The 18,460-nt window shown below is 39.8% G+C and overlaps 1 protein-coding gene across 5 annotated transcripts in view; it reads left to right on the top strand.

Annotated features, from left to right (window-relative positions):
* TBC1D4 (TBC1 domain family member 4) overlaps positions 1 to 18,460 on the top strand; it is a 210,703-nt gene that overhangs the window by 131,129 nt on the left and 61,114 nt on the right. For all 5 annotated transcript variants that reach the window (XM_065895799.1, XM_065895798.1, XM_065895796.1 and 2 more), the window contains exons 3-7: positions 1,362 to 1,451; positions 4,791 to 4,895; positions 12,442 to 12,574; positions 17,552 to 17,643; positions 17,926 to 18,036. In XM_065895799.1, coding sequence (XP_065751871.1) covers positions 1,362 to 1,451; positions 4,791 to 4,895; positions 12,442 to 12,574; positions 17,552 to 17,643; positions 17,926 to 18,036 — 531 coding nt within the window. The remainder of the gene's footprint in view (positions 1 to 1,361; positions 1,452 to 4,790; positions 4,896 to 12,441; positions 12,575 to 17,551; positions 17,644 to 17,925; positions 18,037 to 18,460) is intronic.

The raw sequence follows: 18,460 nt of genomic DNA, 5'->3' as shown, positions 1-18,460 counted from the left end.
CCTCACTCTGCAAGCATCCAACCTTTCTGTCATATCCCTTGGGAAGCAGATAAGGCAGGTGGAGAAAGCAAACAAAGGGAAGTTGTGAAGGGGTGAGAGGCAGACGGGGAATGTAAGAAAAAAGGGAGCAGGGAAGAGAGAGGAAGAGAGATGCACTTTCAGTACATCACGGAAAGTTGTTGGGGAAATAAGAATAGATTACTCTTAGCATCACCAGCATTTGCCTTAGGTTGATTCTTAAATAAATGTTATTTTTTTTAATGACTGCAGAAAGTCAATCTTATGAAGGGTTTGAAGATGTGAATCTGGGAGCGTGTGACTCTTCATGAAGGAGAAAGAATTTTCTAGAGAGAAAAAAGAAAAGTCCAGAGACTCATAGGTGTATTTTCAGATGAGAATACACCAATTTACTCTGTCATACAAAAGAGACGGTTAAAGAAACATCATAGGCCTGATAATTTATTAGACCAGTTATTGAAATGATTTGGTGCAAGCTGTATTATAGGTGTAAAAGATGATTCTTAATTCTAAAAAGTAGCTTTTAAAAATGTCCAGTTCCACTTAAAAGAACTTAATTCTTAACAATGCCCTGTAGAGATTCTTTAATTACTCCTCAGCTTTGAAGATTAATTTGAGTTTTCCTCAGATTTGAGTTTTCTTGAAAAAAGGAGTGACTGCCCTTTTATCCCATTGCAAAGAGTCCCTGAGAAGGAAGTTGCACAGTGTACCTTGGTAAACAGTCCCAGTATGTAATATTTGCTTGATCAGAAGTTCATGGTGGTTTTGTTCTGTTTTGTTCTTGGTAACTCTAGGCATGTAATTAAAGTGTCTGTAGTCTTTCCTGTGGTGATATGTTAACTGAGTTTCTTCTCTTGTTTGGGCTACTGGATTTGTTCTTTTTCTTAGCTAGCCAGAGTCCATGTTGTTAATTTTTTCTAAATGGTTGTTTATTTAAAAATTTTTAAAATTTATCTGCCCAATTGCAAGTATATCTTTCTGTTGATCATTTGTGAGAAAGTATGATTATAAATTATAATTAAATAATTAGTATTTTTAGAAAACATAAGGTGTGGAAAGGTTGCATTTTTTTGAAAAGAATAATTTCTAATTTGGAAAAAAAAATGGTTTCTTGTAAATTAAGACCAACTTAACTTTCATGATTTCTAGATGAAAGGAAGAAATGTTTTCAGACAGCTGATAATTGGAGTTGTAGATTTGGTTGGATTGGATGTTGACACACGTGTGAATATGTATGTCTGGGATACAGCATTTGAATCTGTATTTAGTCAAATATTTAACTGTAAAGTAATATTTTAGGTTCTTGATAAGTTGAAATTAATTGGAATATTTTTATTTTTAAGGTTGGACGGTTTGAGATAAACCTTATCAGTCCAGACACAAAATCACTTGTGCTTGAGAAGAATTTTAAAGATATCTCTTCTTGTTCCCAGGTATGAATTGAAGTAGATTATAGTATTTGAAGAAGCCAATTAAAGCTTGTTTCTAAATTAACAAAATAACTGGGCTTAGACCCCTTCAGATTTTATTCTTAAAAGCATTTCTTAAGTAGATTTGTCTTAAACTAAGAGTGTCCATGTGCTTGGGTCCCTGCCAATAAGAAAATCCTGTCCAGGTTCCTCATTATCATAATCTTGTTCTCACTTTCATCAACCCTGTTTCCTGGTGTCACTTCATCAAAGGGATGGAAGGAAGTTTTGGGGTGGTGAGTTCTTTAGAAAATATCATCACAGTTACTGTTCCTCAGAATCTTGAGCAGTAGGTCTTGTGGGCATCACTGAGTCATGTTTGCTCTTTATACTGTAGTAGGTAAAAAAAAGAACTAGTACTTTCAAGTTTATAAATGTAAATGCTAAAGTTTGAAAAGAAGGTTTTGATATGTATCTCTGTCCTTCTACTTATTTTTAATTCTCATATTACGTATTTGAAAGTTTAAAAAATAATCTATACAACTATGTGTGTTCAAGATCATATTAGGCATAAAGTAGTGCCCTAAGTACCACAGTAATCATTTAGAATATCTATATAATTGTTAGAGCTACCTAAATATACGGCAAACCTAGAAAGAATTTCCGAAGATGTTGGAGTAGAGGGAGTACCTAAAGCTGAATATGGGAAAGTTAAAAATGCAAGGATGCCTCTGAGGAGGTCCCTGGAATAGAGAAGCAGGAACTTCTTTCCTAGCAATGTACCTTAGGTATACCTTCAGGGGCCTGGATCTTGCCAAGGCCCTTTCCTATATTTTAATGTTGAAAAATAGACTGACTTTTTCTTGTTTTTAAGTTTTAATTTTGGAGTTAGCATTGCCATAGGTATGATATGCCGACGTTCTTCCCTTTGAAAATGATAAGCTTTTGTACATCTTGTTAATTACTCTCCTTAGCCTCAGCTAATGTGGTTTCACTTCTAGTATTTTGTTTCAATATTTGTTCTGTTATATGGAGACATAAAATTATATTGTGAACATAAAAATTTTCTACTCTAGTAGTTTAGAGAGGCAGCATCTGACTAGAGGAAGAATATATTGCAAATTTCTAAATTCCTACTTAAAGGACAAAAAAATGTGATAGAAAGATTATTCACTTTAACTAAAAAAAGTATTTATTAAGCATTCTTGTAATTACATGTTTCCTGGGGGTCCCCGCGTGATCATAAGCTCTGTGAGGGCAGGTGTCTTATTCTGTAGGCCAGGGGTCCCCAACCCCCCCGGGCCGAGGCCTGTTAGGAACCGGGACGCACAGCAGGAGGTGAGCGGGGGTGGGGGGGCGAGGGAGTGAAGTTTCATCTGCCGCTCCCCATTGCTTCCCATCGCTCGCATTACCGCCTGAACCATATTTGCCCCTCCACCCCCGTCCATGGAAAAATTGTCTTCCATGAAACTGGTCCGTGGTGCCAAAAAGGTTGGGGACCGCTGCTCTAGGGCATCAGAGAATAAGATGTGTTAAGACACAGCTTGACGCTTAGGTGTTCAATAAATGTTGAATGAATGCTTCTACATGTTGGGCCTTATGCCAAGTGTTGGGGAGAGAGTGGTGTACAAACCAGTGTACTTCCTGTTCCCCAGAGCAAGAGGAGTCATCTGAAAAGGCCGTGCCTCTCTCCCCTCCCCTGTCCCAGAAAGAAACTAGCAATGTTTCTCCCAGAAAGAAAACTAGCAATGCTCGTTGAACATCTAAAGGAAAATAAAAAGAAGGAAAGAAAAAAAAAGAACCAGCCATACCAAATATATAAATCTGGCAGTTCAAACAAGATTTTTGCTTTTCCTTTTTTTAAAAGCAAGCTTTATATTCTAAGAATTCAGAAGAAGAATCAAACAAAAATATGAGGAAAATTTGTGCAAAGGCCTTTGATCAGAATAATTGTCAGGTTAACTTTCTGCTTCTCACTGAGTGGCCCAACTCCTGTTATTTCTTTCCACGGAATTGTGCTGATAGAGGGTGGCCACATTTGGGAACAGGAGTGCTTTTTAACACATGCACACCTACAAATGTTTCTTTCTTCAGAATCAGTAGGGCTGTGTCCCTGGCAAGCATGAGGAATAAGGGAATGGTTTTCTTTACTGGAAACATTACCACTGCCCGAAAACTTGCTGAGCTAATGAGGTCCTGTGCATTTTTCCCATTTAGTACCGAGCTAGTAAAAGCTATTCTTTAATCACGAATGAGTTGTATCAGATGGAATTTACCTTCACCTCATGGAGTGTAACCTCGTTCCTCCTTACTGAATTTTTTACTGTTTATCACAGCTGATTTCCTTTTTCCATAGCCATTGGCTAGGTTGAGCTTATTATTACAAGAATAGTTGTTACCGTTTACCAAACATGCCAGGAACTAAGATATTTCTTAGTTCTAAATCTGAAAAATTTCTTAGAATAGGTGCCATTAGTATTATTTTATGATGAGAAATGGAACCTCAGAGATACTTTTTAGCAACGCAGCACAATATCTCATACCTGGTAGATTGATTGAACCAAGATTGAAGCACAAATCTGTCTGATTCCAAAGTCTGTTTTCCTTTCTCTGGGATTCAGGTGATTGCAGGACAACTTCAAATTTTTTGTCTTCATGACTTTTCAAAGTACTGTGCTTTCTGTTAAAATAACAAGGTGCTGTCTGCTAATTGGTGTGTATGTATTCAGGGCGATCGAAGTTCTCAGATGATTCAGAATTTTGTATTAAGTGTAGCTGAGGTTATTTAGCCTGTGTTCAGGAAGTACAGATTTGTGAATCTGGGTAGTTGACATCTGCAATAATTTCTTTAATGTATTCATCTTCTAAGAGTTGTGGCTCCTTGAATGTCTATCAATAGACAAACATTCTGGTATTTTTAATGCATGCTTTAGGGAATGGCATGCCATTTAATTAGAACATTGTCAGTTTTAATGATTCTTAGCCTCATATAAACAAGAACAGGGTTTATAATGAATCATCAGACTGCCCGTTCAAAGATGACCAATAAATTGAAAACTCCATTACTTGCAAACACTGAGTAGCGGTTTTTATTACAAGAGACAGCGGGTCATGCCATCATATTTTTCCTCGTGTGGCCCTGAGTCACAGAGTGTTTGCCAGAAACAAAAAAAAAACTCTGAGCTGGTCTCACCCTTTATTTTATGTATCAAAAGACCACCGAATAAGTTTGCTCTGGCATTATGTCCCGTGTCACAGTGCTGTGAAGGAGAAATTCATGGAAGTGTGAAAGCACAGAACTATTTCTATAGTGTTGGTTAAAAGGACATAATCCCATAAACACTGCCCTTCTTCCTTCTCTAGGGTATAAAGCATGTTGATCACTTTGGCTTTATCTGTCGGGAGTTGCCGGAGCCCGGGCTGAGCCAGTATATCTGTTACGTGTTCCAGTGTGCCAGCGAATCTCTGGTAAGTGGGGTGACTGCTGTCCACGGGCTCCTGCCCACACGTCCGGCTGATGGGAGACTCGTCTCTGATGAACCCAAGCCTCACAGAACGGCCATCCGTCGAAAAAGAAGAGCGCGTCTAGAAATAGGTTTCTGCCCTTTGAAACAGCACCACAACAGAAAAACAAAAACAACTTGTCCTGGTAATTTTTAAGCCTAGGTGATTTTCTTGAGTTTAACAAATCTGGAAATGTTACCAGGAGTATTTTTAAAAGGTAGGAAAAGCCTAATAATAGGAGAAGAGCTGTTACTCCTTCCATTGCTCATGTAAGAAGATAGGGAAGACCTCTCATTCTCTCAACTGCTATAACATCTCAGAGTAGATAATGCTTATTTCCTCAGGGTAGAGAACGGTTTTGTTTTTTCCTTTTTATTCCATCAGCCCCTGTCCTCATTTTAAAAATGCTTTCTTTATGGTCGCATTTTAACCTTCAATTTCTTTCTTTGGAATTTAGAAGTCAATTTTACTTTGCAGCATTCCTGTACCTCCCCCCGACCCTTAAATGGGAGCAGTTAGAGTTTAAGGAGAAATATGTAAGGCAAAATTGGAAATAGATCTGAGTGACTAAAAATATGTTGATGTTTTCCCCTAAAACGCTTTACATATTCTTCCACTTGTGTTATCTCTCCCAACCATTTTAACACAAACCTTCAGATATATGCATTACCATTCTTTGAAGCAGAGCATTTGCTCAGACATAAAATCCTCCCACAATGATTTTCCCCAGGGAAACACACACCACTTAGACATATACAGAGTAAGCCGGGCAGCATTCTCCTCATTTTCTGTATGCACGTTGCCTTCCTTCCTGCTAACTCTTGTCTTCCACATTCCCAGTGTGGATACAGAGTTGAGGAATAATGAAGAAGTAATGAAGAAATGGGAATGAATTGGTACAAAGACACTTTCTGACTAGGGAATATAGCACTCTTATCGCTAAGTTTCTTACTCAAGAGAGATCTATTTGAGTTTTGTTCTCACTCTAGATAGTTAGCCATACCAGTGAAAAATCCACTTGTTGATATCCAGGTGACCACTGTATCATAGGTTCAGTTCAGGGCTCGGGATAGAAGTTTGAGAGTTGTTATGTAAAGAATAGTTGAAGTCATGGGGCTGGATGAGCACCCAGGGGGAAGGAGAAGAGAGAAGGCCAAAGAGAACCAAGGACACAACCCTGGAAAATGCCAACCAAGTAAGAGTTGGGTAGAAAATGAGAATGTCAGGTAATCCTGTCCCTCTCCTCACCCATCCCCTGCCCAGGTCTCCTCTCCTCCTTCCCTTCTCTGTCCGTCCTCCTGTCTAAGGCTGATTCTTCCACCACGTTGCAGATCCTTGCTCTCCAACCTTTGCAAAACCTGTTGTATATCCCGTATTTTATTGTTTTGGCAGTTCCATTTACGCAACTTTCCAATTTAGAAACCATAATGCATTCTCCTGCACCATCGAGATCCACTTGTTCACCAAATCCTATAAACTCAAAGGTAGAAATGTCCCTTATATCTGTCTCTCTTCCTTTTCCTCTCTGTTTGGAATTAAGTCTGGGCATTCATCTCCTTTACTAAGACTATTGCATTAGTGTCCTAACTAGTCTCCCTGCCACTGGTTTAATCTGTCATCTATCCACTTACTACCTTATGCTATATATATTTTTTTTCTCACAAAATTCTCTCACTAGGGGCCAGCTTATGCCTCCTTATTAACGGACAAAATCTAGATTGTCTAGTGTGGCAGAAGGGGCTTCCTCATTCTTCTCCAGCGCTCACCAGAAAGCTTGCCCTTTCATGACTGTGTCCTCACGCGTGCTATTCCGTGTCCTCAGCTGTCTCCAGGCCAGACTGCAGAAGCTGCTCTGATGACTGGTGTGATGTTGCTTTTATTTGGCTTGCTACTGAAGCAGCAGATGGTTCGTGCACAGGACACATGAGATGAAGGAAGTACATGAGAGGCGGGGCTCACAGAAATGCCTCTGAAGTTCTGAGGTCACTGTTGGCTGCATGGAGTGAGGGGTCTGCCAGTCAGTGGAGACCAGAGCCAGGGCTTGCTGCTTTCATACGGTCAGGTGGGGGATTTGATCGTGCCAGCCTCAAGGGTCCACCTGGCTGCTACACAAAGAGATTGTGTATGTCTCTATCTGTTTTCGTATTCTCTTTCCGGCTGCTTCATTGGATGGGAAGCAGGCCTGGCTTGGCTTTCCTGTGACTTTAATCCCCTTCCCCTTCTTTGCTACTGTGTATTTTTTAGGATCCTGTTAAAAGATCACCTCCCAGGGAAGCCTTTTCTAACACCCTTTCTCAGGAATTGAGTCCTTTGGTTGTTTTGTTGTCAGTGCTGTCAGCACATCTTATTCATAGATCTCCGGCAGTTCCTGCAAATCCCTTATCTTATTTATTTGTTCACATAACTTTCTACTCCACTGGATTGTGAATCCTACAAGGTTAGGACCGTCCTTATGGTTGTTGTATCCACCAGTAGTTTCTAGGATAGCAGGGCTTGCTTGTTAAGTGTATTTTGAGTGATGGAGTGTGTTACTCAGAACTTCAGGCAGTCATTTTCTAGGTGCTGGTTAATCTCTGATTACTGGATAACCGACACCAAGAGGAAAACTGTAAAACCTTCTGATTTCCAATCTCTTTTAAAAGTTTTGTTTGTATTTTTTAGTATTTTCATTTTACCCTCATGCATGTAGAATGAGTTTTCGAAACGGAGTCAGAGTAGGAAGTCTGGGAACACGCTGCATTTTTCCTCCTTAAGAAGCTCTGTGACTAAGGCAACAGACTAGACTGGCTGAGAATGTCTTCATATTACATCGAAGCTGCCTGAGAATCTTATTTTGGCATCATTATTCTTAAGAATGGGCCTATGCTGGAATCTTCAAAATCCTGTTTACTCTACTTTTATCTGTAAGCATCTTAAATGAATGGTGAGGCATCAGAACTGCAAGATAGAGGAAAAATTAAATGTACATTTCCTGTATAAAGGAGGGTGGCTCATGCAGCTGACGTTAGAGTAAAACAAACAGTCAAATATTACAGGTCTAAGCAGTATTATGATTGATGTGGCTTGGCTGTTGTGAAAGACAAAATATTGCAAAACCACACATGCTGATTTATCTTCTCTGAGTGCAAAAAATATACAGCTAGCATTTTCTGTTGCTTCTTTGTAGCAATTGCTATGAATTGATAAACAGTATAGAATGGAGTTCTGATGGGCCCTGGAGGGTTACAGTGCAAGGTTTAGATGCTCTGTGCTCCTCCCTCCCTCCCTCCCTTTGTCCCTCCCTCCCTTCCTTCCTTCCCTCTTTTGTAAAATATCCCAAGGCAGGTGGTTTAAACTTGTTTAATCAACCCTTGAGATTTCTGGAACATATCATTTCTGCTTTCTCCAAAAGTGGTTTAAAAGGTGTGGAAAAAAATGGAAGTGGCTACTATTTATAGACAAAGTGGAACTCCACAGATCCACAGATGCACACAACAGTATCCAGGGAAAGTATAACCAACAAAACAAATCAAAACAAAAGCCCCCAAAACGCAGGGTACCGAGACCCAGGATTTGTATGGGGTTAAGAGTGTAGAGTTTTCCAGAGAATTAGACTAGGTAATCTTTTTTTAACATCTTTATTGGAGTATAATTGCTTTACAATGGTGTGTTAGTTTCTGCTTTATAACAAAGTGAATCAGCTATACATATACATATACCCCATATCCCCTCCCTCTTGGCGTCTCCCTCCCACCCTCCCTATCCCACCCCTCCAGGTGGTCACAAAACACCGAGCTGATCTCCCTGTGCTATGCGGCTGCTTCCCACTAGCTATCTATTTTACATTTGGTAGTGTATATATGTCCATGCCACTCTCTCACTTCGTCCCAGCGTACCCTTCTCCCTCTCCATCCTTACACATTCTGTGATTCTTATTCTAAAACGCTATAAAACACCTAAGTTTGGTATATAAATGTTTATGAGCATTATCTTCATTATGGATTTTCACCTTAATGTCACAAATTGGCTTTCTTTGTTCCATCTCATAATTTTCTCTGGAAATTTAATTTTGCCTGATGGTCACACTAAGAATACTTTCTTTTTGGTTCCGTATGATTGATTTACCTTTAACCATTCCTTTACTTTTAACTTTTTAACACTGCTTAGGATTTTGTCGTTGTTGCTGTATCTAAACTAAAACAATTAAGTTATTCATAGTATGCTAATTTAACTTTTAGTTGCTCTGATTCCATATGAGAATTTATAGGCCGTCTGGAAAAAGTGGTAGATTAAAAAAAAGTAAAACATTTAAAATTTTAGAAGTCGAATAAAGTTTTTAGTAATATTTATGGCTAAGGGAAATTGGTAGCCACATTTCAGTCACCATTGAAATGATCTCTTGTTTCATCTAGAAATAGATAAGAAAATATGAAAGTTCATTATATCCATTGGGGACCTTTTGCCACACAGTATTACCAAATAGCAAATAATAAACCTACATGAAAGCTAAACGGATGACTGACCCCTTCAGTGCCTTAAATAAATGAGAAACAAGAAAACAGAAATAAACATCTGCATAAGTGATTGAAATTGCTTTTGAATACATCACAAGGCAAATGAAATGAAAATGCAAAGGCATTAAAGCATGTAGTGCTTTTATTTTTTATTTTTGCTGTACGTGGGCCTCTCACTGTTGTGGCCTCTCCCGCTGCAGAGCACAGGCTCCGGACGCGCAGGCTCAGCGGCCATGGCTCACGGGCCCAGCCGCTCCGCGGCATGTGGGATCTTCCCGGACCGGGGCACGAACCCGTGTCCCCTGCATCGGCAGGCGGACTCTCAACCACTGCACCACCAGGGAAGCCCGTGCTTTTATTTTTAAGAATTAGAAATCCTTGTTTTTAATTATGTTATAAAAGAACAGATTGTGAATAATTCATTTTTTGTACATGGAATGTTGTGAAATTATAAGCCTTTTAAAAAGATGGTTATATAGTAAAACATAACTGAATGATGACTGGCTGCTTGGTGCTTGAACTCTCCTTTTAGTAATATCAGATGAATAAAGTTTCTTTTTATTCCAGGTTCTTCATGCATTCAAATGCATGCAGAAGTAGATTGAGTCCTTTAAATGGTAGCTTTTTCTTAAACCAGCCCATAGGGGAAGGGGATAAGGAGTTTTTTTATTTTTTAAATTTTAAAAAATTTAATTTATTTATTTATTTATTTTTGGCAGCATTGGGTCTTCGTTGCGGTGCGCGGGGCTTTCTCTAGTTGCAGTGAGTGGGGGCTACTCTTGGTTGCAGTGCGCAGGCTTCTCATTGCGGTGGCTTCTCTTGTTGCGGAGCACGGGCTCTAGGAGCACGGGCTTCAGTAGTTGTGGCACACGGCCTCAGTAGTTATGGCTCGTGAGCTCTAGAGCACAGGCTCAGTAGTTGTGGCCCACGGGCTTAGCTGCTTTGCGGCATGTGGGATCTTCTGGGAACAGGGCTCGAACCCATGCCTCCTGCATTGGCAGGCTGATTCTTAACCACTGCGTCACCAGGGAAGCCCTAAAGAGTCTTTTTAAAAAATGGTTTATGTGTGTGAGGGTTCTTTTTCCTCCACATCCTCTCCAACACTTGTTATTTCTTGTCTTTTTGGTGATAACCATGCTAACACGTGTGAGGTGATATCTCCCTGTGGTTTTGCATTTCCCTAATAATTAGTGAATTTGAGCACATTTTCATGTGCCTGTTGGCCATCTGTGTTGGTGTGAATGTGAATTGGTGCTGCCGCTATGGAAAACAGTATGGAGGTTCCTCAAAAAATTAAGAATAGAACCACCAGGTGATCCGGCAATTCCACTTCTGGGTATTTATCTAAAGAGAATAAAAACACTAATTTGAAAAGATATGTGCACCCCCATGTTCATTGCAGCATTATTTATAATAGCCACGATATGGTAACAGCCTAAGTGCCCATCGACAGGTTAATGGATAAAGAAGATGTGATATGTATATACACACACAATGGAATATTTTTCAGCCACAAAAAAGATGAAATCTTGCCATTTATGACAACATGGTTGGACCTTGAGGGTTTTATGATAACTGAAATAAGTTAGAGAAAGACAAATACGGTATGATTTCACTCATATGCAGAGTATAAAGGACAAAAACAAACACATAGATGCAGAAAACAGATTGGTGGTTACCAGAGGGGACGGGGGTGGGAGGGAGAGCAAAATGGGTAAAGGGGGTCAACTGTATGGTGACAGATGGAAACAAGACTTTTGGTGGTGAGCACACTGTAATGTATACAGAAGTTGAATTAAATGTTGCACCCGTGAAACTTATTTAATGTCATAAAACAATGTTACCGCAATAAAAACAGAACAAAACAAAACATGGTTTATGAAGCATGGTAAATGGTTTTGAATATCAGAGCTAGTTTGGATGAGGCCCTGGTACTTCATAGCTCCCCATGCAGGTTTTAGACTTTGATCTCAATTGTACAGGGGGTGGGAAAGCCACACTTTAGATTGATGATTGTGCCACAGAGGAGGAGACCTGGCCTGAAGTCGGCTTGGCAATGGCTGGAGGGTGAGCTATTAGTTGGCCTCAAAGAAGCAACCAGGAAGCGAGAATGCTAGATTCCAACTTCCTGACTGAGTCACTGGAAGAGCAAGGAAGAAACTACCTGGCAGTTCTCAAGCTGCTGGCCTAGTGATGAGACCCAGCTATTAAGATAGCATGACTGCAGAACTTCTTAGTGTCACAAATCAGCAGCCAAATGATAATAAATAGAAGCCACAGAGAAAAGACCAGTAGTCTTCATAGAATATCCCCAACATTATTTATTGGGCTCATTTCCCCCTAGAACTTTGGTTAAACACATGTTCGCTTGTTGTTGCACTAAAAATGATCCAAAAGGATAAAGTAAATAAGATACGTATTAACACAAGTGATTTGTTAAACCTATTTTGTTGCTCCCTATGTATTGCAGACAAAACTTCCAAAGAGATCTTTATCTGATAAAGTACTTTAATTAAACAAAGACCTGAGATAACCAACAATGACCTACTGTATAGCACAGGGAACTCTATTCTGTGATACCTATATGAGAAAAGAATCTGATAAAGAATGAATATATGTATATGTATAACTGAATCACTTTGCTGTATACCTGAAACTAACACAACATTGTAAATCAACTATAATCCAATAAAATTAAAAAAAAAACCAAATACCTGATTGACTGTCATTTAACTGTGATAGCATAGCACTGAGTGGGATTCAAAAATAGCATTCAAGTAACAGATCAGTATTATGCACATTAAAATGGCCTTATTTCATCCAGTTTTCAATTTTATGTATAATTAATTGAAGGTCTAACTTTGAGACATTATTTTCTCACTACCAGCTCTGTGGTCATCAAAATTCCATTATTAATATTTAGTCAGCATCAACAAAGTCTCACATTGCTGTTGGGCTTTTAATGTGTTACCATGAAAGCAAACTTTTATAGACCTGGATTTTGTTTCTTCTTGTAGGTTGATGAGGTAATGCTGACTCTGAAACAGGCTTTCAGCACGGCTGCTGCCCTGCAGAGTGCCAAGACCCAGATTAAGCTGTGCGAGGCCTGCCCTATGCACTCTTTGCATAAGCTCTGTGAAAGGATTGAAGGTACAGTATAAGTTGGCCTTGGCAAAGACGAGTTTGCTTGGCAAAGACAAGTTTGCTTTGGCATTGGGGAAGTGAGAAAGTCGCTACTGTCATTGAATGCTTCTTTGTTTTGAGGTGAACCGAGAACCCCAAGAATCATTTCTCATGTCCAGTCAAATTTGTGCTGTCAGTCTCTCCTAGGTGCTTGGCTTTTTTTCCTCTTTCTTTTTTCTTTCTTACTTTTTTTCCGAAGGCCGACTCAAGGGAGGAGCTTGCATTTCCCACAGTTCCTAAGACTCTGCTATGTGCAAAGTGGGAACTGACCAAATATTTGTTGAATGAATGAAGAGAGGCAAAACCATCCCAGAATATCGACTGTTTAAGTCTTTCTTTTTTTCCTTTCTCACTCGATGATGTGTTCTTTTTTTCCTAAAGGTTTAGAACAAGAATGAAACTTGCTTGGCTTTTCAGGGTCGTTTGAAAATCACACAGATAATAGACATGATGTCATAAAGCAAGTTTTTTTTAAAAATGTGTTTTGAGGAGGGGGAAGAGCATGAGGAAGAGGTGACCCTGACTCAGTTTCCCTTTCTTCTCCTTGTCTCTTACTAATAAAAATGGTTGAAAACTACTGTGCCAGAGAAGATACACAATTTGGTAAACACCTTTTAAGCATCTAGCACGTGCCAGGCAGTGTGCTTGGCACTGGGGATGCGGAGATCGTTGAGATGTGGACGATGCCTTCAGGAAGCTTAGAGTCTTGAGTGGGAGACAGGCTTGTGAGCACGTAAATGCAATCAGTACGACAGGTGTTGGAGTCGATGGGGAGAGTGTGGACTCCAGAACAAAGCAGAGAATGGACGAGCCACTGTCAGTGCACATGGAGATATCTGTTCAGTAGGCAGGAGAATCATAGGCACATGGGAAAATTGATGGACAGCCGTATTTTTTGAACATCCACTCAACTGTGTGAACAAGCACTATTTAAATGTAATATTCAAAATTTTTAAATTTATAACTATAATTTTACAGAATGCACCTTATTTTCAAATATACATGGAAACTTTACCAAAATGGAACATTCTTTGGTGTATGGTAAAGAGAATATTATAAATCTGAGGAGGAAAGGCTGAGTGATTCAGGAAATGGTGTTGGATCAATTTGCTATCCAAAGAGACAAAGATTCCTTCCACTTATCCTACTCAAAATACATTCTAGGTGGATCAAAGTCCTCAATGCAAACAAACAAAATGCTAAAAGCATTCAAAGAAAATAAAAATGTTATTTTGTCCCTAAACAAGAAAGCCTTTATTAAGACACAGAAATGCAGAAACTACCAAAAGAAGACATTGACAGATTTGACTTCATAAAATCTTAATATTTTTACACAACAACAACTGCTTACTTGGAAGTTAAATGATCAGTAACAAATCAAATGAGGAGAGAGCAGATTGCTGTTCAGAATTTGTAAAGACTGTTATTATCTATAAGAAAAGGATAAAAGCACCAGTAGAAAATTACACAAATCATATTAAAAAACACTCCTCTGAAAAAAAATTTATAGTTTTAGAGACCTTTGTAAAGACAGAGAATACAGGGGCTTCCCTGGTGGCGCAATGCTTAAGAATCTGCCTGCCAGTGCAGGGGACACGGGTTCGAACCCTGTTCCCAGAAGATCCTACATGCCATGGAGCAACTAAGCCCATGCACCACAACTACTGAGCCTGCGCTCTAGAGCCCATGAGCCACAACTGCTGAGCCCACGAGCCACAACTGCTGAGCCCACGTGCCACAACTACTGAAGCCCGCGTGCCTAGAACCCATGCTCCGCAACAAGAGAAGCCACCGCAATGAGAGGCCTGTGCACTGCAACGAAGAGTAGCCCACGCTCTCTACAACTAGAGAAAGCCTGCACGCAGCAACGAAGACCCGATGCAGCCAAAAATAAATAAATGAAATAAGTTAATTGAAAAAAAAAAGAAAGAATACACATTATACATCCAGAAATAGTAGGGTCTCTTCCAAGATCATGAAGGGAGTGAAACTTAAGATTCCCTAGCTTCAAGGTATGCATATATCTGAAGGGAGCAAATGAAGGGTTCATGTGAACTGGAAAAGATTCACACGGGCTTCTTTTCCTAAGGCCTTAGATAACACCTTCTGATATGATTGTTTTACCCTTGCCTTTGCCATCGGGCGAAGAGAGCCGTAAGATAGGGCAGCGTTCTGATAGTAAGAATGAAAGGAATAGCAATAATGCAGATGCTCCCACAAGACTTACTGTGCCTCGGCCCTGTTGTGTTTTCCATATCTTAGCCCACTTAATCCGTACTGAAATCCCACAAGATGGGTAGTGTTTTGAATCCTTATTTTACTGATGAGGAAACAGGCGCCGAGACACATAGTGGGTGATAACGGCCATATCCTTATCGCTTAGGAGGGGCAGAACCAGGATTTGAACTTGTTCCATCTGTTTCCAAAGCAACTTGATGTTCTCTCTGAAAGAATATCAGAAAGCCAGGATTCTCAGGACCAAGCTGTCTTGAAGCCTTGGCATCAGTGTTTCCCAAAGAGTTGTTTTCATCTGGGTAAGATAACAGTGTGAATTCTAAACTTGTGTTAGGCTTAAGTACAAAGTATAAAGCTGGAAAAAGGACCACATTTAGATTCAACACAAATTCATGGGAAGAGAAAGTGAGAAAGATATTTAGAGATATTTAGAAGTATCTAGATATTTGTATTTCATATTGCTTACTCATGTCATTGACTCACCTGTCAGTACCTTTGGCTGCATTAATAAGGAGTTCTTTCTCTACTGAAAAAAAAAGAAAGGGAAAAGATACACATGCTGATATTGAGTCCTAATCATCTATCCTTATGTCAAGGGAGCCTTGTCATTTAGACCAGGAAGAAAAGCACCAGCCATGTTGGGGGACCAAAGTGAATCCAGGAGACAGTGCCTAAGGGGACCATCTCTCAAGGACCAATCCTCAGAATGTGAAACTAAAGTGATGTTGAGCACTGTAGAGGTGGAGCAATTACCCTCTGTCAGGTTTTCCTACAATAACGTGCATGAGGGCTAAATAGTATACTTACCTCTCAGGATCGGTTAATTCACTCACCAGTGACTCTAAACTGGGGAGAAGAAGAAAGGCAAATCAGATGCAAGGCGGAGTAGGGGGCATGCATAATTTGCAAATAAGCTGTTTGCAATTCCTCCCCTGAAATAAAGGACTAAAGAAACTCCCTGGGCCATAGATTTAGTTACCTACTTCAAATAAGGACCCTCGGGTTTCCCTTGTGGCGCAGTGGTTGAGAGTCCGCCTGTCGATGCAGGGGACACGGGTTTGTGCCCCGGTCTGGGAAGATCCCATATGCCGTGGAGCGGCTGGGCCCGTGAGCCATGGCCGTTGAGCCTGCGCGTCCGGAGCCTGTGCTCCGCAACGGGAGAGGCCACAACAGTGAGAGGCCTGCATACCAAGAAAAAAAAAAAAATGCAAACAAATAAGGACCCTCTTTACTTCTCCTCTTTTTAATCTTTTATCCTCCTACACATGCTAATAACATGCTGGAATATTAAACAACATAAAACAAAACAAAAACAATCGTGTGAATCAGTTTCTTAATATATTGCCTAAGGAACCTATTAAGGAGGCTTTGCCAGCAAATAATAAATTGTGGTAGTGAGTGGCATCACACCGTCAAAATGAATTTTAGTGTTTCTGTACGTGGTCACAGAGACTTTCACAGCATTTTATTGTACATTGCATGAAGAAAGGTAGAGCTGAGAAGTTTTCAGAAGTTTTTCTTCTTTCTGCACAGTGGTTTACAACAGGTCCAGTGGTGGCACTCTACACGTTCTAACCATCGTGAAATGAATTCTAGTTCTTTTAAAACAATGCATATTTTGAGGTGAATCTCTCCTAGGGATTTTAAAGTGCAGTCTACCTATAACAGTCGTTAAATATTATACGTGGCTAGATATCCTCTTTCTAATCAAAGTACGGTAACAATAGTATAAGTGGTCCCTAACTATGTAAAGGAGATCTGTTCCTTAAAAATGGATGGTCTGGTGAATCATTGTAAATATGAGTTACATTTCCCTTTTAAAAAAATTTATAAAAACAGAAATGTTTTCATGGAAAAAATTTTTGCCCAAGGACTTAATATGAATTATATGCAGAAGTACACTAGATGTATAAATAATATGGTATAAAGAGGTAAACAATTTCTTGGGAAAATAGTAACACTAAAAAATGTCACTAAAAACTAATAAGGGCTTCCCTGGTGGCGCAGTGGTTGGGAGTCCGCCTGCCGATGCAGGGGACACGGGTTCGTGCCCTGGTCCGGGAGGATCCCGCGTGCCGCGGAGCGGCTGGGCCCGTGAGCCATGGCCGCTGAGCCTGTGCGTCCGGAGCCTGTGCTCCGCAACGGGAGAGGCCACAGCAGTGAGAGGCCTGTGTACCACAAGAACAAACAAACAAACAAACAAAAACTAATGATGCCTTGGTTTTATTACCAAGACCTGTATGAGGGGGAGAGCTTCCTGTGTAAGCTCTAGCTCTACTTTTTAATATTAGGAGCTATTCTTTCTTTTTTAAATGTCAAGTTTTAAGCTTAGAGATTTTGGCCAAGGCTAGTATTCACCTATGAGTTTCTAGGGTGGCTAAGTTTGTTAGTATATTCCATGGTATCTGGTTATGCTGTTGATTTGGTATCATGTAGACATTTTTTGTTAATAAGTCTGACTTCAAGATTACTGACGAGGGCCATTGATTTTGGTGAGGAGGTTTTCCATTTTGTTTTAATCATTTTATTGTAGTGTTCCAAGGTCTGTCATAGGCAGGAACACATCTCCTTGAAAAGATTTAACTTCAGAGCCTGCTGGTGAAGGGACAAGCTGCAGTGCAGTTTATATATATACACACACACATACATACACATTTTGATCTCTGTGGCTAGAATCTGTTTAACACCAATCCCCATCATTTCCCTTAGGTCTGTATCCGCCAAGAGCCAAGCTGGTAATACAGAGGCATCTCTCGTCCCTGACAGATAACGAGCAAGCTGACATCTTTGAACGAGTTCAGGTAACATTATTTATAGTCCTCACAAGTAAGGTATAAGGAATGAGAATTGGACCCTGTTTCTGTGAGTTCCTTTCTCCATTTCTCTATCTGACGTTAAACATAGATATACTACTGTACTATTGGATAGTTACTACAATGCCACTGTTACTTTTGTTTCTAAGAGCGGCTAAATGCTTAGCTTTATTTACGTTTGTCTGCCAGACAGATAAAACGAAATGAGGGTAAAGTAAAACAATGAAAGCTGTGTTGCCATAATGTGCTCTCCGTCTGTCTGTTCAACAGAAAATGAAGGCAGTCAATGACCAGGAGGAAAACGAACTTGTGATTTTACATCTGAGGCAGCTGTGCGAAGCCAAGCAGAGGACACACATACATATTGGGGAAGGCCCATCGGTGAGATGTTTTCTAGTTGACCTATTTTTGTTTTTTTCATATATTCAGTCAAAATATCACAGAAGATGTAAAAGGAGTTTCTTTCCTTTGTCTTCTCATCTTTAGGGCTAAGCCCTAATAGTCCTTTTTCCCCCACAGCATTTTAGAAGTTTAATAGGAAATTGTAGCAAACATTGGCACATTGAGATAAAATAGTAATGATTTTAATATGTAAAAAAAATTGTGAGTTTCGGTAGAAAACCAGTAATAATAAATGCTCATGATTTAGAATGAACATACATTTTTAGTAATATTAATCCATTATTTTATTTCAAATTCATATGAACATCTTATTTCATTAAAAACTTACATAGCCTTGAGTGGTAAAGAGCAGACATGCAAAGAAGCAGTAATGTCATGGAAACGGCTACCCTGGCTGCAAACT

Source organism: Phocoena phocoena, chromosome 18 (genome assembly GCF_963924675.1).
Source record: "Phocoena phocoena chromosome 18, mPhoPho1.1, whole genome shotgun sequence".
Lineage (NCBI taxonomy): Eukaryota > Metazoa > Chordata > Mammalia > Artiodactyla > Phocoenidae > Phocoena > Phocoena phocoena.
Note: the sequence above shows the minus strand (reverse complement) of the source record. Positions and strands in the feature narration are given on the sequence as shown.